Raw genomic sequence first — 17,276 nt, forward strand, 5'->3', positions numbered from 1 at the left:
TTTGCGTCCGATCAATTGAGGGTGCAGACATTTTAAAATGAGCGTGCATTGCACTTTTTTGCACCCTCGTAGAACCTGGACTGCTAGTCTGGCTGTGTCCAAAGGTAACATAATCTTTTCGACGCCTATCACTTATTGACACACAGCAACTTGCTGTGTATATACAAAAATACAAAAAATATTTTATAGTTTGTTTTTGCTGTTTTGTTACTTTTAGACAGCAGTTTTTTTCAGTCTGTCTCCAGACTTTGTGCAAAGTTGAGCTTAATTAACTTTCTGCAATAGTTAGCCTTATAGTCGTTAGCAGGCACACAGTAAGCACAGTTTCCAGAAAATGTCTAACTTTCTTTTTTAAGCTCACCTTCTTTGAAACACTCGTGAACAGAGCTTTGAAAAGAAAGGAGAAGACTCGAGGCTTAAAAGTGTCTGAGGGTTTGCGGGTGTGAGGAAGGTGACAGAGTGTTAATTAATAGCAGAAGACAAAAGAAAAAAAGGGACAGAACTGAGGATTTCAAATCTTCAAGACATGAAAAGAGAAAGTGCCCAACTCACAGAGGAGAAAAGATGGAGTGAGTGAGCGCAAAGTTGTAGCCCGCTGGATAATTAATGCCCCCGCATGGCTTCTCAGCTGTCGGGTTTTAATTACAGACTTGGGGAGCATGACGGGAATGACAAAGTGACCCCCACCCTGGACTAAACAAGCCCCTCCTCATAAATGCACACTTCCACACACCAGCTGGAAACAGCTGCCTTTATATCCACTAACGCCAACCTGCTGCTCACTGATTACTGTAAATATTTACCTGTTAATTGGATGAGTCAGAGTTTATTTCTCATTGTCAGAGGTGGTTTAATCTAAAAGAGTCACACATAAGTAACAGCCTGTGATGCATCGACGATTCTCATGCAAATCAGGGGCACTTAATGCCACACCAGCCTCACAAACACAGCAGAGAAAAATCAAAGCAGCTGCTGTAAAATGCAAAGGACTCTATAAATGAGTGTAGAGCTGACCTCAGATTAGGAAAAAAAAACACTCATTGGATATTTTTCCTGCATGCTCCTTAAATGTCATGCAGGTCTGCTGAAGCAGAGGCGATGCTTGTTGAGCAGGGGGATCGGAAACACTCAAACATGTTCATTTTGTGGCTCTGAGCCGAGCGCAGGGCTGGAGAGTGATGTTTTGAAAATTGTTCTTGTGGCTGAGAGAAAGACATGTTGTCGCTGCAACCTGTCCAACCAAACGTGGTGATGTTTCAGCTGTGATACACACAGAGCCGTCCACGTCAATAACCCAGTGTGTTTGTCATTATGACCAGAGGTGTGTCTGTTTGTGTGTGTGTGTGTGTGTGTGTGTGTGTGTGTGTGTGTGTGTGTGTGTGTGTGTGTGTGTGTGTGTGTGGAGGAGGGGTGTGTGTCGATTGCATCTTCCTTCCTTGTCTTCTCCTCTATACTTATGAGTCTCCATGACAACAGGGCCACCGTCCAGCATCTTGAAGTTTTAAGCAGAGGCACAGAGGTGAAACTATTAGCACTGCAGAGAACCATATATGATTGGCTGGTCTTTGTGTTTGCTTTCAATTGAAAAGCCTCAGTGCACAGAGACAGTCTTTGTCCCCGATCTCATCAACATCAATTCAGCTTCCGCCGTCATTAATCCACTTTCATTATTTACTTCAAAGGACAGACGGGAAGTCATCCTTGACATAAGAGCTGGCTGGCGTTTGTAATTTGTTTGCATTTCTCTGGGTTGCAGGCTACAGGAAATAATGCAGACTTGTCCACGTCACTGACAAACACGGAGCTCAGAAAATTCCACATGTCATGACACACCACGTGTCCACAACAAATATCTTCACTGCAGGATCCGAAACAGCGTTATTATGGATAAAGAAAGGCGAATCACTTCTGTGATGTAGTCTCTGATGACATTAAGGCCTTAAATGTAAATGAAAACAAACCAAAAACACAAGAAAAAGCAGAGACTCATTAAGAAGGTGTCTATCATACAATTAAAAAAAACAATTTAATTGTTCAATCAATCAATTATTGATTAGGCTATATAGCACCAATTCAAAAACAACATTTAGTAATGTTACCGGGCTGAGGAAAATCTGCCTTTAAGAAGCAGAAACCTCGAGCAGAACCAAATAGTTCATGTTTTGGGCGACAAAGTGAAGGATGCCTTTAACAAAGGTTTTATCATGTGTATGCACATTTTTTTTCTTGGTTTGAAGATAAAAAAACAGAAACAAATGTGTAATATGTCGTCCTTTCATACACAAAGAAAATGTCAGAGATCAGAAAAAAGGCTGTCACATCTGACCTTCATGAACACACCGTGCTGCGTTCAGGGTGGAAACCTCCTCCAGCGTACACTGCACATTTGTCTGACGCGCATGTCTGATTTCTTAAATCTGCAGTTTTCTTAAATTAAAATCAGATGGTTGGACGAGTTTCACATTTCAATACCCTTAAAAATGTCTCCTTACAGATCGGCATGCACCTTTACATTTCAACAGATCTTACAGTGTTTTGGAGTGTGTGTGTGTGTGTGTGAGTCTTTAGACAACATTAGTTTTCTTTTCTTTTTTTTAAATCCAGTGAGTTTTTTTTTCTTCTTGAAAATCTGTCACGTTCAATGTGTGCGTCATGACATGCGTCTGTGACATGAAAGCACCCATCCAGCAACACCGACTCATTCACTGATAGCTGAGACGAGAAGTCAAGGGGTGGCCGGAAGGAAGATTGGTCCATGAATGAGTGTCTGTCTGTTTTTGAAGTAAGACGTCACTCCCAGCGCACCTCTTCTCCAAACATCTCGTGCGTAAAAACATGGAAAAACATTTCCAGCAGGATAAAAACAAGAAATATAGGATGATGTTACATCGTGTTCTTTTACTAAAAGCTGATTTATTTTTTTCTCGGACATGACGTGAACTCAGAGGGGTCTATTTTTAAATTACCGGGCATGTTTCCATAGCGATTTCAATGATGTTGCCAAGCAACAGCATAGGATACAATAAAGACATGAATGAAAGTAGAAACTGCGCGCACACTTCCTGGTTTGGACCGGTAAAAAAAGTGAATGGGCTCAGTCGCGCCTGCTTGGGCTCGGGTTATTCTGCAGACTGTAACACTGACGTGATAGCTGTGAGGGTCTGTGCTGGAATAAACACACAATAACATTTGACTGGCAGCTTATGTCAAGCACGTAACAGGACATCGCCATTAGGTTGATTTCCGACTTGTTGCGTGTATAGACTACCCCCCACAACCCTGATCCATGAGCTCTGAGGAACGTGTTGCTGCTGATGATAATATCTTGGTTTCCATCACCAGGTTGAGATACTTGGTGTGCGTAAAAGGAATGCGTCCTTGTGCGCTCAGATCTGTGCGCACTGGGAAACAACAAATAATCCATTGCAGGAGAAAGCAATCAAGACACCTGTTGAGCTAAAAGAACAATGACCTGTGCATTCCGGGTAAAATGACCACGCAGAGCCGTGTAAGTTTGTTTGTGTCAGAGCTTACCTTCAATACAGCAGATTCTCCACAGCCCGGAGTGGGTGAGATCGCCTTTCTTTGATTTGGGCTGCGGTGGGGTATCGTCTGTTGTGGCATTGGTACTGTTGCAGATGTATGCTCGCGAATAGAGCCAGAAGTCCGTGCCGATAGCGATGGTCATCAGGCTGAAGGCAGCGAAAGCCCCCACGGTAGCCAGCAGCGTTTGAACCCCGCGGTCACACCAACCCATGGCGCTTCATACTATAGTCCACACTATCAGCGGTCCAACATGCACTCACTGGAGCGCGTCAGGGCGCGGATCCTGTTTGGTCATACTTGTTCTGGTACGTACACTCCCTTTGCTCTTCTTCTGAAAGTAAAAAGGGGGAGAAGTCCGTGTGTCTGAAACGCTCACCTGATGCTCAACACCAACTGGTTGTTGCTGTGAACATGAGAGGACATCAGTGGTGCCCACTCCATGGGCTCCACGCAGGTTTGAAGCGCGCAGGGCAGCACGACAGCTACATCGTGTGAACACTTCAAACCTCCTCACCACTTCACTCTTCTGTTTCCCCCTATTTGCTTTGTCTCAATCCACTTTTTCTCTGGTCCAACACAGGATGTGCCTCTGTTAAAACCCAGTAGCAAACAGGGCTACGTCAATGGCTATTAAGTGAGACCCCACCCTCACCAAATCTAACCAATGGAGATGCGCTTCTGTTGGGTAAAAGACAGAAGACAAGTCACATTACAAATGTAAAATGGGTCACTAATAGATTTCTAAATGGGAATGATATCTTTGGCTGAATTTGGACAACCCGTCTGTCTTCTTCTGAGACATTTGGACATGATCCACTGGAGTCTGAATATGTCCTAACTCACTGTCAGCACTCACAGGAGAGAGAGGAGGGGGATGGGGGGCAAAAATAATGAGAAGAATTGATACATCAGTTCTCTCTCTGAGGTGCACTAACACCAAACAACCAATTCCCCCAAATCCCCCGATGAACAGAGCTGTAAAAAAAAGCAATTAGGTCTGTGATGAGTATGATCAGACAGACAGTCAGAGACGATGTATCAAATATGAGACAAGTTGATAATTGTTTACATCCTGCATCGACCATCACGCTCACACAGACTCCTCCGAATATGTCAGAGGTCAAACAGTTTGAAAATGGCTTCCTGTGCTATTTTAAAAGGAGAAATGTCTGCATCAAGTTGCCCATTGGGCACTGAACAGTGTGTGGAGCTTTCTCTTTTTTTCTGCAGTTAATAAGACATTCTTCTCCCGCACCTGCCTCGATGTGTGCACACTTGTGTCTGCTCTTTCTGAAACTGCTATATTTCTCATTTAAATACCAGGTTCGGCGCTCTTCATGGTGGAAGGTCGAAGACACTTTATCTTTTCTCAGATTTGAAAAATAAAATCGCTCTCCTGGTCAACAGAAGGGCTCGTTTCTCTCTGCTGTTCATCTTAGAGGGCAGAAGTGTTTACAGTTTAGTGGGCCTTGTGTCGTACATGCCACGGTGCTGTTAATGTATGTTGTGGGATTGTTTATGAAGCATTCTGGAGACTAATAAAAAAGACAATCCTGACATGTTTTGGTTCTTCCAATATTATAGATGTTCCCTCTTCAGTCTTTACTTCATGTTTGATGCTGCTGGCCTGCTTCTGTGCTCATGATAAACTTCACTGTCTCCCTCCACTGTCCAGTAGGTGGCGCCAATTCACCACAACAGAGGAAAATACTGGTAAAAGTACTACCACGAATGTGAGAACAGATCCCCAAGCAGTAGACAGTGACGTTACAGTACGGGTGCCCGTGAGTGTGCAGTGCATGCGTACACCTCCGAGCTGCAGGTTCTGTGGCTTGTGTCCACTGTAAAACACGCATGTGTGGAGGTAAAGCAGTGAGCACCGTGTCTGCTCCTTCTGGATTTCTGTGCAACGTCTGAACAAAAGGCCTGCCCCCTTTTGCATGAGGAGAAATCCTCCGCCATCGTTACTTTACGTGTAATCACCATTACTAACCCGGATTACGGTACTTTTAATTTATTTGAAGACGTCGGTAACAGTCGAAATAAACGTCCGAAATGGATGCCGAAGCGCCGGACAACTACGGCGAAAGCAAGTCGGCAATGCACACTTGGCGTTATCGCCACCATTTCACGTACAAGGCAGATCAAGGGAAAAATATCATCGTGCAGTGTAATCTGTGTCTGCCGAGGGTCAATCTGCTGTCCACGTCGAAAACATCCACATCAAACCTAAAGAAGCATTTAGACGTAAGTTACAGAGAGTCATTTCCCTGTAATGCTTCCTTGTGTGCGCCAGGTTCATGTTGACAGGATTCAATGAATGAGTAGATACCCAGGTGAGAAATAACGTTACACTGTAGCTGCATGCTGTGCACAGACTCAAGCTGCTGCAGGCTCTGCTAAAACACAGCTGGAACACAAAGACGTGCACAAGTGTTATTCTGAGTTTGTTTTAAATGCAGTTAAAAGTTTGCAAACTTATTCAAACTCTTTTAAGTTTAAAGTGACACTCCTCTCTCCGGCAACTTTCCCCAAAGAAAACTGTGTGTTGCTGTTCTGTGTTTCAGAGGACACACTTAGGCTGCGAGGCCAGGCCTGATGCCAAGAGAGGGAGGAGGAAAGAGGAGCAAAATGGAGACGAAAGCAGACACCTGCAACTCAAGAAACTCAAAGCAGAAATCATGGCCAAATGCATGACCCAGACAAAGACTGATGATCTCATTTTCAACTTCATGGTGGAGGACTGTCAGTCCTTTTACGTGCTGGAGCAGCCGGGCTTCAGGAAGCTGATTGCAGGTTTGACTGAGGGGCTGAAGTCCATGGACAGGGTGACCTTGTTTACAAAGGTGGACCAGGGTTTCTCCAGGATGCGAGAGGAGCTGATGTCCAAACTGAGCGGCATCCAGTACGTGTGCACCACGGCTGACGTGTGGACGGCCAACAACAGGAGCTTCTTCGGGATGACCTGCCACTGGATCGACGCCGCTTCTCTGGAGAGGAAATCTGCAGCTCTGGGGTTCGCGCGGCTGCAGGGACGGATCACTTACGACAACATCGCCGGGCGAATACACGACATCCACGTGGCGTACAACATCGAGAGCAAAGTTCAGACCACGGTCACCGACAACGGCAGCCCCTTTATGAGCGTGTTCAAAGAGTTCGCTTTGGACGTTCAGGATAACGACGACGACATCGGCTTCTACGAGAACGTGGGCTCCATCCTGGAGGGCGAGCCGGAGCAGGACATGCTGCTGTTTCTGCCCACCGTGCAGCGCTGCGCGTCGCACACCCTGGAGCTGATCGTGACGGAGGACTTCTGGCAGGCGGTGTCCCAGGGGCCCATGTGTCAGCTGCATTACAGCACCATGGCCAAGGTGTACGCCATCTGGAACAAATGTCACCACCTCCAGGTGGGGATGGACGCGGCGGAGGAGATCGGGAAAATGGCCCTCGTGGTCCCAGCCGTCATCCGCTGGAACGTGGAGTACTGTGCCTTGCAGAAGATCACCTCCCTGAGCGAACGCGAGCTGACGGAGCTGTGCGCCCGCCTCGAGGTTCCCCGCATGCAGCCCGAGGAGACGGCCTTCCTGAAGGAGTACGTGACCGTGTTCCACCCGCTCGCCTTCGCACTCGAACTTTTCCAAGCGGAGCAGAAATGCTACCTGGGTTTGGTCATCCCCACCATACTCAGCCTGAAGAACAAGTTAAACGAGCAGAAGGACGCCGCCGATTACTTCGCGGACGTCATCAACGCCATCGTGCTGGCCATCGACGTGCGCTTCCAGGAGCTGTTCGCCAGCACGGAGGCGAAAATCGCCACGGCGACGACGCCTCAGTTTCGCTTGTGGTGGATGGCTGCTTCCGAGAGGGAGGAGATGTGCTCCGTGCTGGCTACGGAGGCCTCTCAGATGGACCCCTGCATCATCACCGTGGCCAACGCCAGCCGGAGCTCGTCAACCATCGAGACGGAAGACGACTTCTTCAGCTACGGGCCGGTGAAGCCCGCCGTTCAGATCCAGCAGCGGGGGGTGATGGAGGAGGTTCAGAAGTACATTGAAGGGAAGGGGAAGAGCCTGGAGTGCCTTCAGGACTTCCCCCGAGTGAAGCAGCTGTTCCTCAAATACAACACCACGCTCCCGTCCACGGCCCCCGTCCAGCGCCTCTTCAGCCAGAAAGGAAACCTGGTCACCTCGCAGAGGAACTTTCTGACCGACGACTACTTCGAACGCATTCAGCTCCTGAGATACAACAGCAACGTGTGCACTGTGATCGCAGAATGACGCAGAATCAAACCACATAGAGCTGAAATCAAGACGGAACGAACCCCGAGTAATCTGTGATTTCAGACTAAAAGCCCACGTGTCTTTTCTTTATCGCTCCGCCCCCACTCTGTTTTGATAGCGTATACTTCTCACTGCTGAATGGCCTAATGCAAAAAAAACAAAGTGACAATCACAGACAAACTGCATTCATGAACTATAAAGTGACAAAGCGTCCGTCTGTCTGTGCTCTTATTGTGAAGCTACAGGGTCAAAATGTCTGTTTTTTTCTACAGCTGTTTAATGAGAATGCATCTCCTGTCTGTGTGTTTTATATCATATATAAAGAGACATGGAAAGAGCCTTATTGCTGTCTGTGTCTCTGCTGTTTGACGAATGGAAACAAAAGGTGCTCAGGTTAGTGGTGCTGTGGTTTCTGTTGCTTCATTTGCATGCAGCAGCGACACACTGATAACAGTTTGAGATGAAGCTTTTGTTTTAGTCCGAGGAAGACTCGGAGCACACAAAAGCTCAAATTCCTCCTCCTGCAGAGTCCCGGGTGTTTTCCCTTCCCTGTGTCCACATGTCAGTCTTGTCAGGCAGCTGTCAGGAGACCAACAGGAGGCTGTCAGAAGATACAAACGCACTCTCTCTCTCTCTCTCTGTTCGGACCTGAGCTGTCGACAACACGACGCTTCTGAAAATGCAAAACTCAAACCCTGGGAGAGGACGGGAGACTCTCGGGGGGTTTGTTTTTTCTTCTTTTTTTCACATCATTGCATGTGTGATTGTGTATGCATGTATTCAAGTTGTCTGTTCTGTGACTTCTGCAGCAGCTCGAGAAGAGGCAGAGAGGAACCGACCCCGAGCGAGCGATGGCGAACACAAGCAGGGGAGCGTGTTAAAGGATTCCTGCAGGACACACGAGTCGGGCTGAATATGTTACAGCTGTGAACGAACAGACAATGACCAGTCAGCAAGTGAACAGCAAAAACACTTCACAGATAAGTAAACGGCTTTATGGGAGTTTCCTATTCTAGTTTCACTTGCTTTAGAAAACTAAAGAATATTTCCAGCAGAACTTTGAAAGCATGCCGTTTGCTTTTCTTCAGTTCAGCGATGTCTAAGGACCTCCAGATGTTTGTTTACTGCAGCTGGGATGTAAAAAGTTCACGCCCACCTTTTAGCAAAACAGATCTCATTCAGTAACTCTCACACGGTGGACTCACTAACAACATTTATCATTTCAATGATTTCTCAGGTTAATCACGTTCGACATTGTGGATGGTTGGTAGCGGACTCCTTCCACGCGGTTTGAGTAAAGCTTATCGACGATGCAGACTGTTGGAAGTGCTGCAGCTCTGAAGGGACCGTTCTTCACCTGCTCGGCGAACGTCTCATGAGTCAACTGTCTGAAGCTTCCTGAACCATGACGGAACAAAGAGAAGGAGCTTAACAGACTGGTTTTAACCCACTTTTGGGTCCCGACCCCCCCAGTTGAGAAACATTTTAGGCTTTTCATTCTGTGGAACGAGTAACTCATGTTACTTATGACAAAGTTTGACATCCTGCGTTTGTTGGCTGTCGCCTCCAGAAACACACGAGCCAAGCTTCTAATATACCAGTTGTAGTTTCATCGTTATCTTGGAGGAACCTGCCGTCCAGCGTTTCCCTCCCTGACACGACTCTACAGGTACGACTCCGTTACCTTCGCTGCGTCTTAGCCCCTCCCACCCGAGATGCAAGGAACCGAAGCGGAGAGACGAGGACACGAGGTTTGGCTCATTCAGAGAGGCTGCAGCTCTGTTTGATGTAAGCGTGTAACCGTTTAGAAAAGGCAATGCTGCCACCTAATGGACACACTTGTGAACTTCAGTTTAAACAAACATCAGTCCTGAGCTCAAAGGTTGATCCAAAGTTTTAGTTTTAATGAGTTCAGAAAAGAAAATGGTACAAAGTATTACTCCTGAAATACCCTTTACCACACGTTACTCACATTTAGAACTCATGTTAGGCACAAAGTGGGTGGAAGGTGTACAGTGTTAGATCGCTTCTGTCAGTACTTTTGATTGAATCCATCACCCAGCCCTCGTCTTCACAGTCCTCTCATGCTTCCTCCCTTTCAAAATAAAACTATTATTAGTATCTCTTAGTTATAGAAAAGCAGCACGACAGAGAGTAATAACTTTACTGCACTCGTCTCTGTCAGTTTGCTTTCAAACGAGACTGAGGAAGGAAGCATTCGAAGCCGTTTCAGACACGGCCCGTGTATTTTAAAATCCTAATGCCCTTCTCTCACTTTGTCAGGTCCTGGTTCCGCCCGGGTCACTTCACAAGCAGTTTGGCAGGACGGAAGTGTCCCAGGTTGTCGCAGGACTTGATCCAGCGCTGGACGTTCGCCGGAGCGGACGACACGGAGCCGCTCTGTAACACGCAGCAGTAGCAGGCTACATCTGCAAGCGAGAACTCCGACCCGGTGAGCCACGGAGTACGGCCCAGAGCCGAGTTGAGGGCCCGGAGGACGGCGGCCCGCTCCTTGGAGCTGCCTCCTGCCAGCTGGAAGAAAGCGGTGTCCAGCCAGTTGTCGACCAGCGTGGCGTGAGCCGGGTCACTGGGGTACGGCGCCATCAGCTTGAAGAGGAAACGTGCGACGTTGGCCTCCCCCTCGATGGGACACATGTTCTGCACGCTGAACTTCATCTGCAGTTTGGGGACTGTAAAATGAACAAAAGGTAAAACTGGTGATGAAGCCATTTACAACGTTTAGATCAGGGGTGCTCACACTTTTTCGGCATGGGAGCTACTTATAAAATGACCAAGTCAAAAATGATCTACCTAATAACATGCAAAACATATTTATTTAGAATTTAGCTCTATACCTCTGTGTGTGTGTGTGTGTGTGTGTGTGTGTGTGTGTGTGTGTGTGTGTGTGTGTGTGTGTGTGTGTGTGTGTGTGTGTGTGTGTGTGTGTGTGTGTGTGTGTGTGTGTGTGTGTGTGTGGAGAGACACGCCTTTGTATGTAACTGGGTCCTGGTCTTCATGTCTGTCTCCTGTCTCATCCTCTGTTGATTTTTTTTAAAATCAAAAGTCCAAGTATTCTACTGAGTCATGATTACTTTAACTGTAAAGCCATGTTTAGTTACATTATTACTTAATCCACCCAAATAATATTATTGATGGATAATTCATGCTGTGACTGAACATGGCCTTGAAATAATCCGATTCATTGCATATCCTTCCGTTTTCCAGCCTCGGCTACATTTACATCTGTTTTGTATGTTTCATCTGTCGGCTCCTTCACTGTTTCTCATTCTCTTAGCTTATTACAGTTCTCACCTCTCCTCCTCTTTTCCTGATGATCCTCTGCCTTTCTTGCTCTAACAAATGATAACTTGACTGATGCAGCCTTTTAACACTACGTTACATTACATTCATTCAGCAAATACAGTCACATCGCGACCGTCTTTACTTTCGGTTTTAATGAAACGAAACTTAAGGGGAAAATACGGAGGCGCGAAGCCGGGGTTTTTTTTCATAGTGAGGACGGACGATAGGCTGACGTCTACTTTATAATGCTTTGCGATCTACCCACACTGCCTTCGCAATCGACTGGTAGATCGCGATCGACGTATTGAGCACCCCTGGTTTAGATAAACAACGACACGAGTAAAGACGAGCCGGTCAGCTCTGAGCGTCTCAGAGTGGAGATTATGTGCAGCTCACTCTAGAACCATCTCTCTACCATCTCCTCCGTGCAGAGTTTGAAATCCTGCGAGCGACTGGTACCGTAGTTCAGCTCTCAGCCTGCAGTATAACTGCGACTGAGTAAACAGCCTCTCGTCTTATTTCACTGTATGTTCTAATAACGTGGGCGTAGTTAAAGGTGTTGTCATGAGTTTCCTCACCGTCTTTCCATATGAGGGTGAAGCCCAGCTGAAACAGGTTGCGGGAGTAGCTGTCTGCGTGGCGTGGCCCGAGGCAGGTCATGAGCTGCTGTGGCACGTTGCTGACCGAGGAGTGGACGTGGACGGTGGAGAGCACACGGTAGCGTTGACACAGCAGGCTGTGGAGCACCAGCAGAGTCAGGGGGGGCTGTGCGGGGTTGGCGTTGATGACGATGTCACGCAGAGCGCCGAGGTCCTGATGACATGATGGAGATAAAAGGAGGTCAAGAGAAGCAGCGTCCAACATGAACGACATGCTAAGACATTTATCTGCTTTATCAAGGCGAATACAGCGGGAACAAACAGACTCACACCCGCATGCGTCTTTCAAACACATTCCACTTATGAGCAGGTTGTTCATGTCAGAGTTGTTTTTCCAAGCGACTTCTTGTGAAGGGCGTGATCACGTAAACAACTTCAGACGGCACTCTGCGTGCCTCGTGACGGCACTTTTTTTTTTATGGTGTCTGGTATTCTGCATCTCATAAAACTCTCTGGGTGGAGTTGGATCTCTTAGAAAGAAACAAAAGCTTTCCTTTCGTTTAGAAAAGTCTTTCTAGCAGCATTTGAATCCATTATTGATTAATGGAGGTAATCTACGCCCAAGTATGCAACCTGTCCCCCAAAAAAGCTGACTCCATGCTCATTGTTGTTTTTAAGGTATTAATTCTCAAATCCTGCTTCGTCCTTAATAAAAGGGTTTTTAGGTGATTGCCCACCTATCCAGTCTGACCAATGAATGCAGGTCTTGTTGCAGAACTGCAAATTGTGTGATGAAGTTTTAGGTCGAATGTTTCTGTCACTGCTGTGTCAAGAGACTCTGCACACCTAAGGGAATATTCCTCATTAGGTAAAATGTATTGGTAAGTCCTCAATTGTGCTCATGCCTGGATGTAGAGCAGCCTAGTCCGGTTCTCATGCGATAGATCACCTTGCCCAGAACGGTGTCCAGATCTGTGACGCCATTAAAGGTTGATGGGATGGGACTGTGGGAGGAGAGGCTGCTGCTGACTGTTAGGTCCAGGTCGGCATCGGGGGTGGTCACCGTCTTGGCCAGGCCATCCACAGCCGCTTTCAGCTCGTACAGTTTTCTCAAGATCTCATCCTGCCGGGCCTCCAGAGCCCTTACGGCTGGGTCCACCTCGCCATTCTGCGGAGAGGACAGGAGAATGACATCATGAAGGGATCTAATATAGCGTCTTCTACCATCAGACTAAGTGATATTCACGCCACAATGTGCAGCCCAGATGGACGTCAACAATGTACCCTGTGCTGCACTGCTACACGAGTTGTTCCTGTTTTTATCTCAAACTGAATTCAAGGATTTTATTTATTTTTCGTCGTTATCGAACCTCCAATTCAAACATACATTTGCGGCACAGTTACGTCCTACCTCATGGAATATAAAACTATTATAGATGAGAATAATGTCTTATTCTTCCACAAACTGGAGTCTGAGTATCAACACCTGATGGTACATTTTGTTAATTTGACCTCTTACTTTGAGAACAGTATGATCATTGTTTTAACAATATTGGCATGCATAAATAATTTGGCTGGTCCCCAAAAAAGGAAAAAAAAACACAGTTGATGAGCAAAAATGATCATTAAGGTAACTTGTATTCCTCCTCTGTGCAGCTGTGTGTCCAGCTGTGTCAACATGAAGACATAATATATGTTTTGTTCTTTTGGTCAGCTTCACCATCAACCTACTCAAACAACCTCCTGGATCTTCATCCTTGAAAATGTTCTGCAGTAATTGTTGCATCAGCCAGAACTGTGAAGCTAGCCGGCTAGCTTAGCTAAAGCGAGCTAACGCAAAACACGACGCGCGAGATCATTATGAACTAACACGTGACAAATTACAGGAGTTAACACGTGCTAACCTGTTGAAACAAAAATGTTTAAACCTTTGTCCAAATGAAATCAGTTAACAGTTACCTGAAGCGCGTGCTCAGATGTGCAGCTGTTCCCTTGCTGCGCGTGGATATTTGGTAACTTGTACATGCACGTTGGCAACTCAACCTTCACGTGACCCCCACAGGTGGGCTTTACCTGGTACATGGGCATGACTGCGGACCGTGTGTGGACTTCTATCAGAGAGAAATGGTTTAAAAAAAAAACAACAAAAAGTCCCCCAGCACAGGTGATGTTGACAGGCAGCAGCGGCGGCTACCGACGCTCGCGGACGGACACACAGGAAAGAGGCCGCAGTGACGTCATATCCGGTGAAGATGACGACGCCCTCAAGTGTTGAAGAAGTAAACATAAAAATACCACTAACACTTTTATGAATGAGCCTGCTGTAACTTTTTTTATCCCCTTTCTAGAGTGTGACGAGTCTGTTTTTAATTTCTATATTTATTTCAAGAAACAATACATACTTACTAGGTATTCTTACATACAGACAGAACAAAAGAATATAAAATAAAACAATTGATACTTATAGAGATTCAGGAGGTACAGTGTACAGCAAACAACAAGGAAACAAGACAAGAAAAGGACTTTATAGATCACTTCCACAAAATGTCTTTGATTGTGGCAGCATAATGGAGAATTTCTTTTCTAAAAGGTGCAATGTTTGGTTTCGCTTTGGCCCATTTGTTTTTATGGATATGGAATTTCCCCAGCTCAAAATCAACTGACAAAAAACAAACAAAAAAAACACAAATCTTTGTCCACAATCTGGTCACCAAAATAAATTAAATAATTTAAATGGGGGGGGGGGGGGGGGGAATAGCTACTCATACATAACGTCATATTACGCTAAAAATGGCTGACGGAAATCCATGTGGTAGGGTGAAAAAACTTTAAATAAATGAGTGCGTCTATATTTATCCACGTGTTGTGTATGTGAAGGCAGTAATGTGTAAACCTGTCGTTTATTTATCGCCCAGAGTGGCCTGCTTAGATGAATGCAACTCATCGGAAAATAATTCATATTGTTTCATTATGACTGAAAAGGTTGAACTTTAAAGCACTAAAGTCTGTAAAAAAAAACAACAACCTTCTAATCATTGGAAATCCGGGCATCCGAGGTGCAGGTGAATGCAGAAGAAAAAACTAGACTCAAATTAAAGGTAAGTGTTATTAATTCATTTGGAATTAACCAACAGGAGCTTTTAATCTTTGTTGTTGTGACATCCACACAGCTGTGCAGAAATCATCCAGATGTTACATGAACATTAGTGTCACCACATTGCTGTCTGAATGGTTCACCTGAAAACGCTCTAGAGGACGCCACAGTGTTATTTCTCAATGCAAGAGGTGAGCAGTCAACAGAGGAGCTGTTCACTCTGAACCTCCTGCAGAATCAGTCACTGCGGGGAAGCATTCAGACATTCACCTCCATGTGTGAACTAGTAAATAATAATGAAAATATGTTTGTCATTTTCTTTGTCAGGGACAATACATGTATGTTTTGTTATTTCTAATGAAAGAACAAATGATGAAATAAACTGTAGGTCTGTCTTCTAGCTGTGGCTTATTTGCAGTCCTTGTCCCTGTTCTGACCTTTGAACAGACTGAGCTGAAAAGCTGAGAACTGAAGATTATACGTTTCTGTTCTCTTCTGCCTGATGTAGGTAAGAAGGTATGAAAGATGCAGCGTCTGATGTAAATATGGAATAGACTAGTAAATGTAAATATTCCCAATGTTTATGTGTCCATCTAACACGTGAATACAAACAGCACATAGTTTACCTGCTGTGTTGAGTTCAAGACTTTGGGAAAAAGAAACACTGTGTGATGTGTTTTTTCTTATCATCACAGCAGGTCACTAAATGGGGAAAAGGTAAAGTCCTTACACATGTTAGCCAATGGAGTGTGCTGCTGCTGCACTTTTCAGTCATACGTGATGCAGTGAGTGCTGTGGCTCAGTGGTAGAGTGGTAGTCTCCTGTAGCCACATGTCCAATGTTTCCCAAAGTTTCCCCAGAGTTTTTATAAATGGGATTAGTTTATATGGACACTTTACATAGCAGCCTCTGCCATCAGTGTGTGACCTGTGGTCATGCACTATATTTTGTGGACAATCGTCACTCCCTCAAGAGCACATCAAATTTATATTTATATATTTGTTATTTATTGCTCGTTTTTCTTTTCAAAGTGTTCAGAGGGTTCACATTTGATAAATGTCTGGGATGCAGATGTTGTATGGTCCCTGAGTATTTTGTTACATGATCATCGTCTCATTATAATAGTTATGATTTTTCTCATAATCAAGAAGCCCGATGTCCATAAAGTCAACTCTGCTGGTTTCAGTTTAAGCAGAATGGGTTTTTTTGGAGCTGCAGTAATACAGTTAAAATAACTTGTTCAAGTCCTTCAAAAGTTTACAGTCAAGTTGGGGCAACTGTGGCTTAGTTGTAGAGTTTTGCCCTGTGTCTGTATGAGTGGATCAAAGTCAAGTTTACAGTCTTCTGCTCCTGTCGTTTATTCATCAGAAAGAGACGTGACAGACATCAACACCTGGTGGCCAATCACAGGAACGCTGTGGCTTCTTCACTTCTACTGCAGTCAACCTGCTGCTCCAATCCAAATCAGGCCTCTCCATCAAGCCGGTGTAAACAATCACAGAAGTGATCTGTGACTGAAGTTAAAGCAGGAACACAACCCTTAATGAGGAAGCAGTTGAAATATCGGCCTCTCATTTGACATGCGGTCGGTTGCCTTCCTCACTGGCACCTTTCTGTCAAGGGAACTCAACACTTCGAGCTACATCCTCTCCTCTTCAGCCACACGAGCCGCCGAGCGAGAGAGAGAGAGAGAGAGAGGTTTAATGAAAATCCACAATTGGGTTTTCTGTTCGGACAGCTTGTTAGCCCTGAATAATTCACTGTTTGCTGAAGTCATGTAGAAGAGAGGGAAGCACAAGTATGGTGTTTGAGTGTGTGTGTGTGTGTGTGTGTGTGTGTGTGATTGTGGTGGTGGTGGTGGGGGGGGGGAACTGGGGCCAACCTGGCAGCCCGGCTAAGGCAATTGCCAGATCTGATGTCCAGAGTAAAACCAGAGCGAGAAACTGAGACTATGGAGGGAGCTGAAACCTGACAGTGCACAGTACTTGTTTAAATCATGTCGGAACAAGGGACATGAAGTCTGTCATTCTGCGGGATGTGGGCTGACATGGGCCGTGTAGGTGCTGTCTTACTTATCTCACTGGGTCACTGATATGCTAATTGGATATTTAGAAAAAAGAATCCTCGACAGTCTTAGTCTGCCTCAATAGTTCAGGGAAATATGCACATAAACTCCAATTATTCTCATATAAACTCACCTCTTATTCTTGTTAGCACGAACAGTTAGACCAGAAGATTTAGACTTAGTCTTAAAACTACATCCCAGTGTTTAGCTTAGTTTAGCACAACGACTGGAAGAAGATGGAACAGCTAGCTCTGTCCACAATGTCTCAAGCTTTAATTAGCCCACAGTATTTGCCTTGTTTTTTTCAGTCCATAATTACTGAATAGTGGAGGTAAAAACTTTCAGTTTTATACGGGGGTATCAGACTATTTCTGGGCCATGAAGCA

The 17,276-nt window shown here is 45.5% G+C and overlaps 3 protein-coding genes across 8 annotated transcripts in view; 1 reads left to right on the top strand and 2 right to left on the bottom strand.

Annotated features, from left to right (window-relative positions):
* Positions 1-3,757, bottom strand: part of LOC306838541 (voltage-dependent calcium channel gamma-4 subunit-like) — a gene marked incomplete at its 5' end in the record, with an annotated part of 13,451 nt that extends 9,694 nt beyond the window's left edge. Inside the window, one exon of the mRNA XM_079366754.1 lies at positions 3,535-3,757. Within this exon, the coding sequence (XP_079222880.1) occupies positions 3,535-3,757 (223 nt within the window). The remainder of the gene's footprint in view (positions 1-3,534) is intronic.
* Positions 3,356-8,167, top strand: zbedx (zinc finger BED-type containing X; the record flags this gene model as incomplete). Of its 5 annotated transcripts, none has more annotated exons than XM_079366752.1 (2): positions 3,356-3,569; positions 6,114-8,167. In XM_079366752.1, the coding sequence occupies one exon, from the start codon at positions 6,228-6,230 to the stop codon at positions 7,824-7,826; it is 1,599 nt and encodes a 532-aa protein (XP_079222878.1). In that variant the 3' UTR covers positions 7,827-8,167. The 5 variants fall into 5 exon arrangements, with proteins under 5 accessions (XP_079222878.1, XP_079222877.1, XP_079222876.1 ...); XM_079366751.1 differs by having other exon boundaries at positions 3,356-3,508; XM_079366750.1 differs by lacking the exon at positions 3,356-3,569 and adding an exon at positions 3,756-3,851.
* Positions 8,168-9,711: 1,544 nt separating this feature from the next.
* aimp2 (aminoacyl tRNA synthetase complex interacting multifunctional protein 2) lies at positions 9,712-13,981 on the bottom strand. 2 transcript variants are annotated; one of them, XM_079366757.1, is made up of 4 exons: positions 13,805-13,981; positions 12,681-12,899; positions 11,711-11,945; positions 9,712-10,519 (listed from the first exon to the last, which is right to left on the bottom strand). In XM_079366757.1, the coding sequence occupies exons 1-4, from the start codon at positions 13,817-13,819 to the stop codon at positions 10,131-10,133; spliced, it is 858 nt and encodes a 285-aa protein (XP_079222883.1). In that variant the 5' UTR covers positions 13,820-13,981; the 3' UTR covers positions 9,712-10,130. The 2 variants fall into 2 exon arrangements, with proteins under 2 accessions (XP_079222883.1, XP_079222882.1); XM_079366756.1 differs by having other exon boundaries at positions 13,691-13,978.
* Between the last annotated feature and the right edge of the window lie 3,295 nt (positions 13,982-17,276).

The sequence above is a fragment of the Symphodus melops genome, assembly GCF_947650265.1.
Source record: "Symphodus melops genome assembly, chromosome: 17".
Lineage (NCBI taxonomy): Eukaryota > Metazoa > Chordata > Actinopteri > Labriformes > Labridae > Symphodus > Symphodus melops.

Excerpts from the sequence above, each read along its gene's own strand:
- aimp2 (XM_079366756.1), bottom strand. The coding sequence starts at position 13,819 with ATGCCCATGTACCAGGTAAAGCCCACCTGTGGGGGTCACGTGAAGGTT. Across the intron at positions 11,946-12,680 it reads TGGACACCGTTCTGGGCAAG|GACCTCGGCGCTCTGCGTGA; the intron begins GTGATCTATCGC and ends TCATGTCATCAG. Across the intron at positions 10,520-11,710 it reads CACCCTCATATGGAAAGACG|TCCCCAAACTGCAGATGAAG; the intron begins GTGAGGAAACTC and ends TTCATTTTACAG.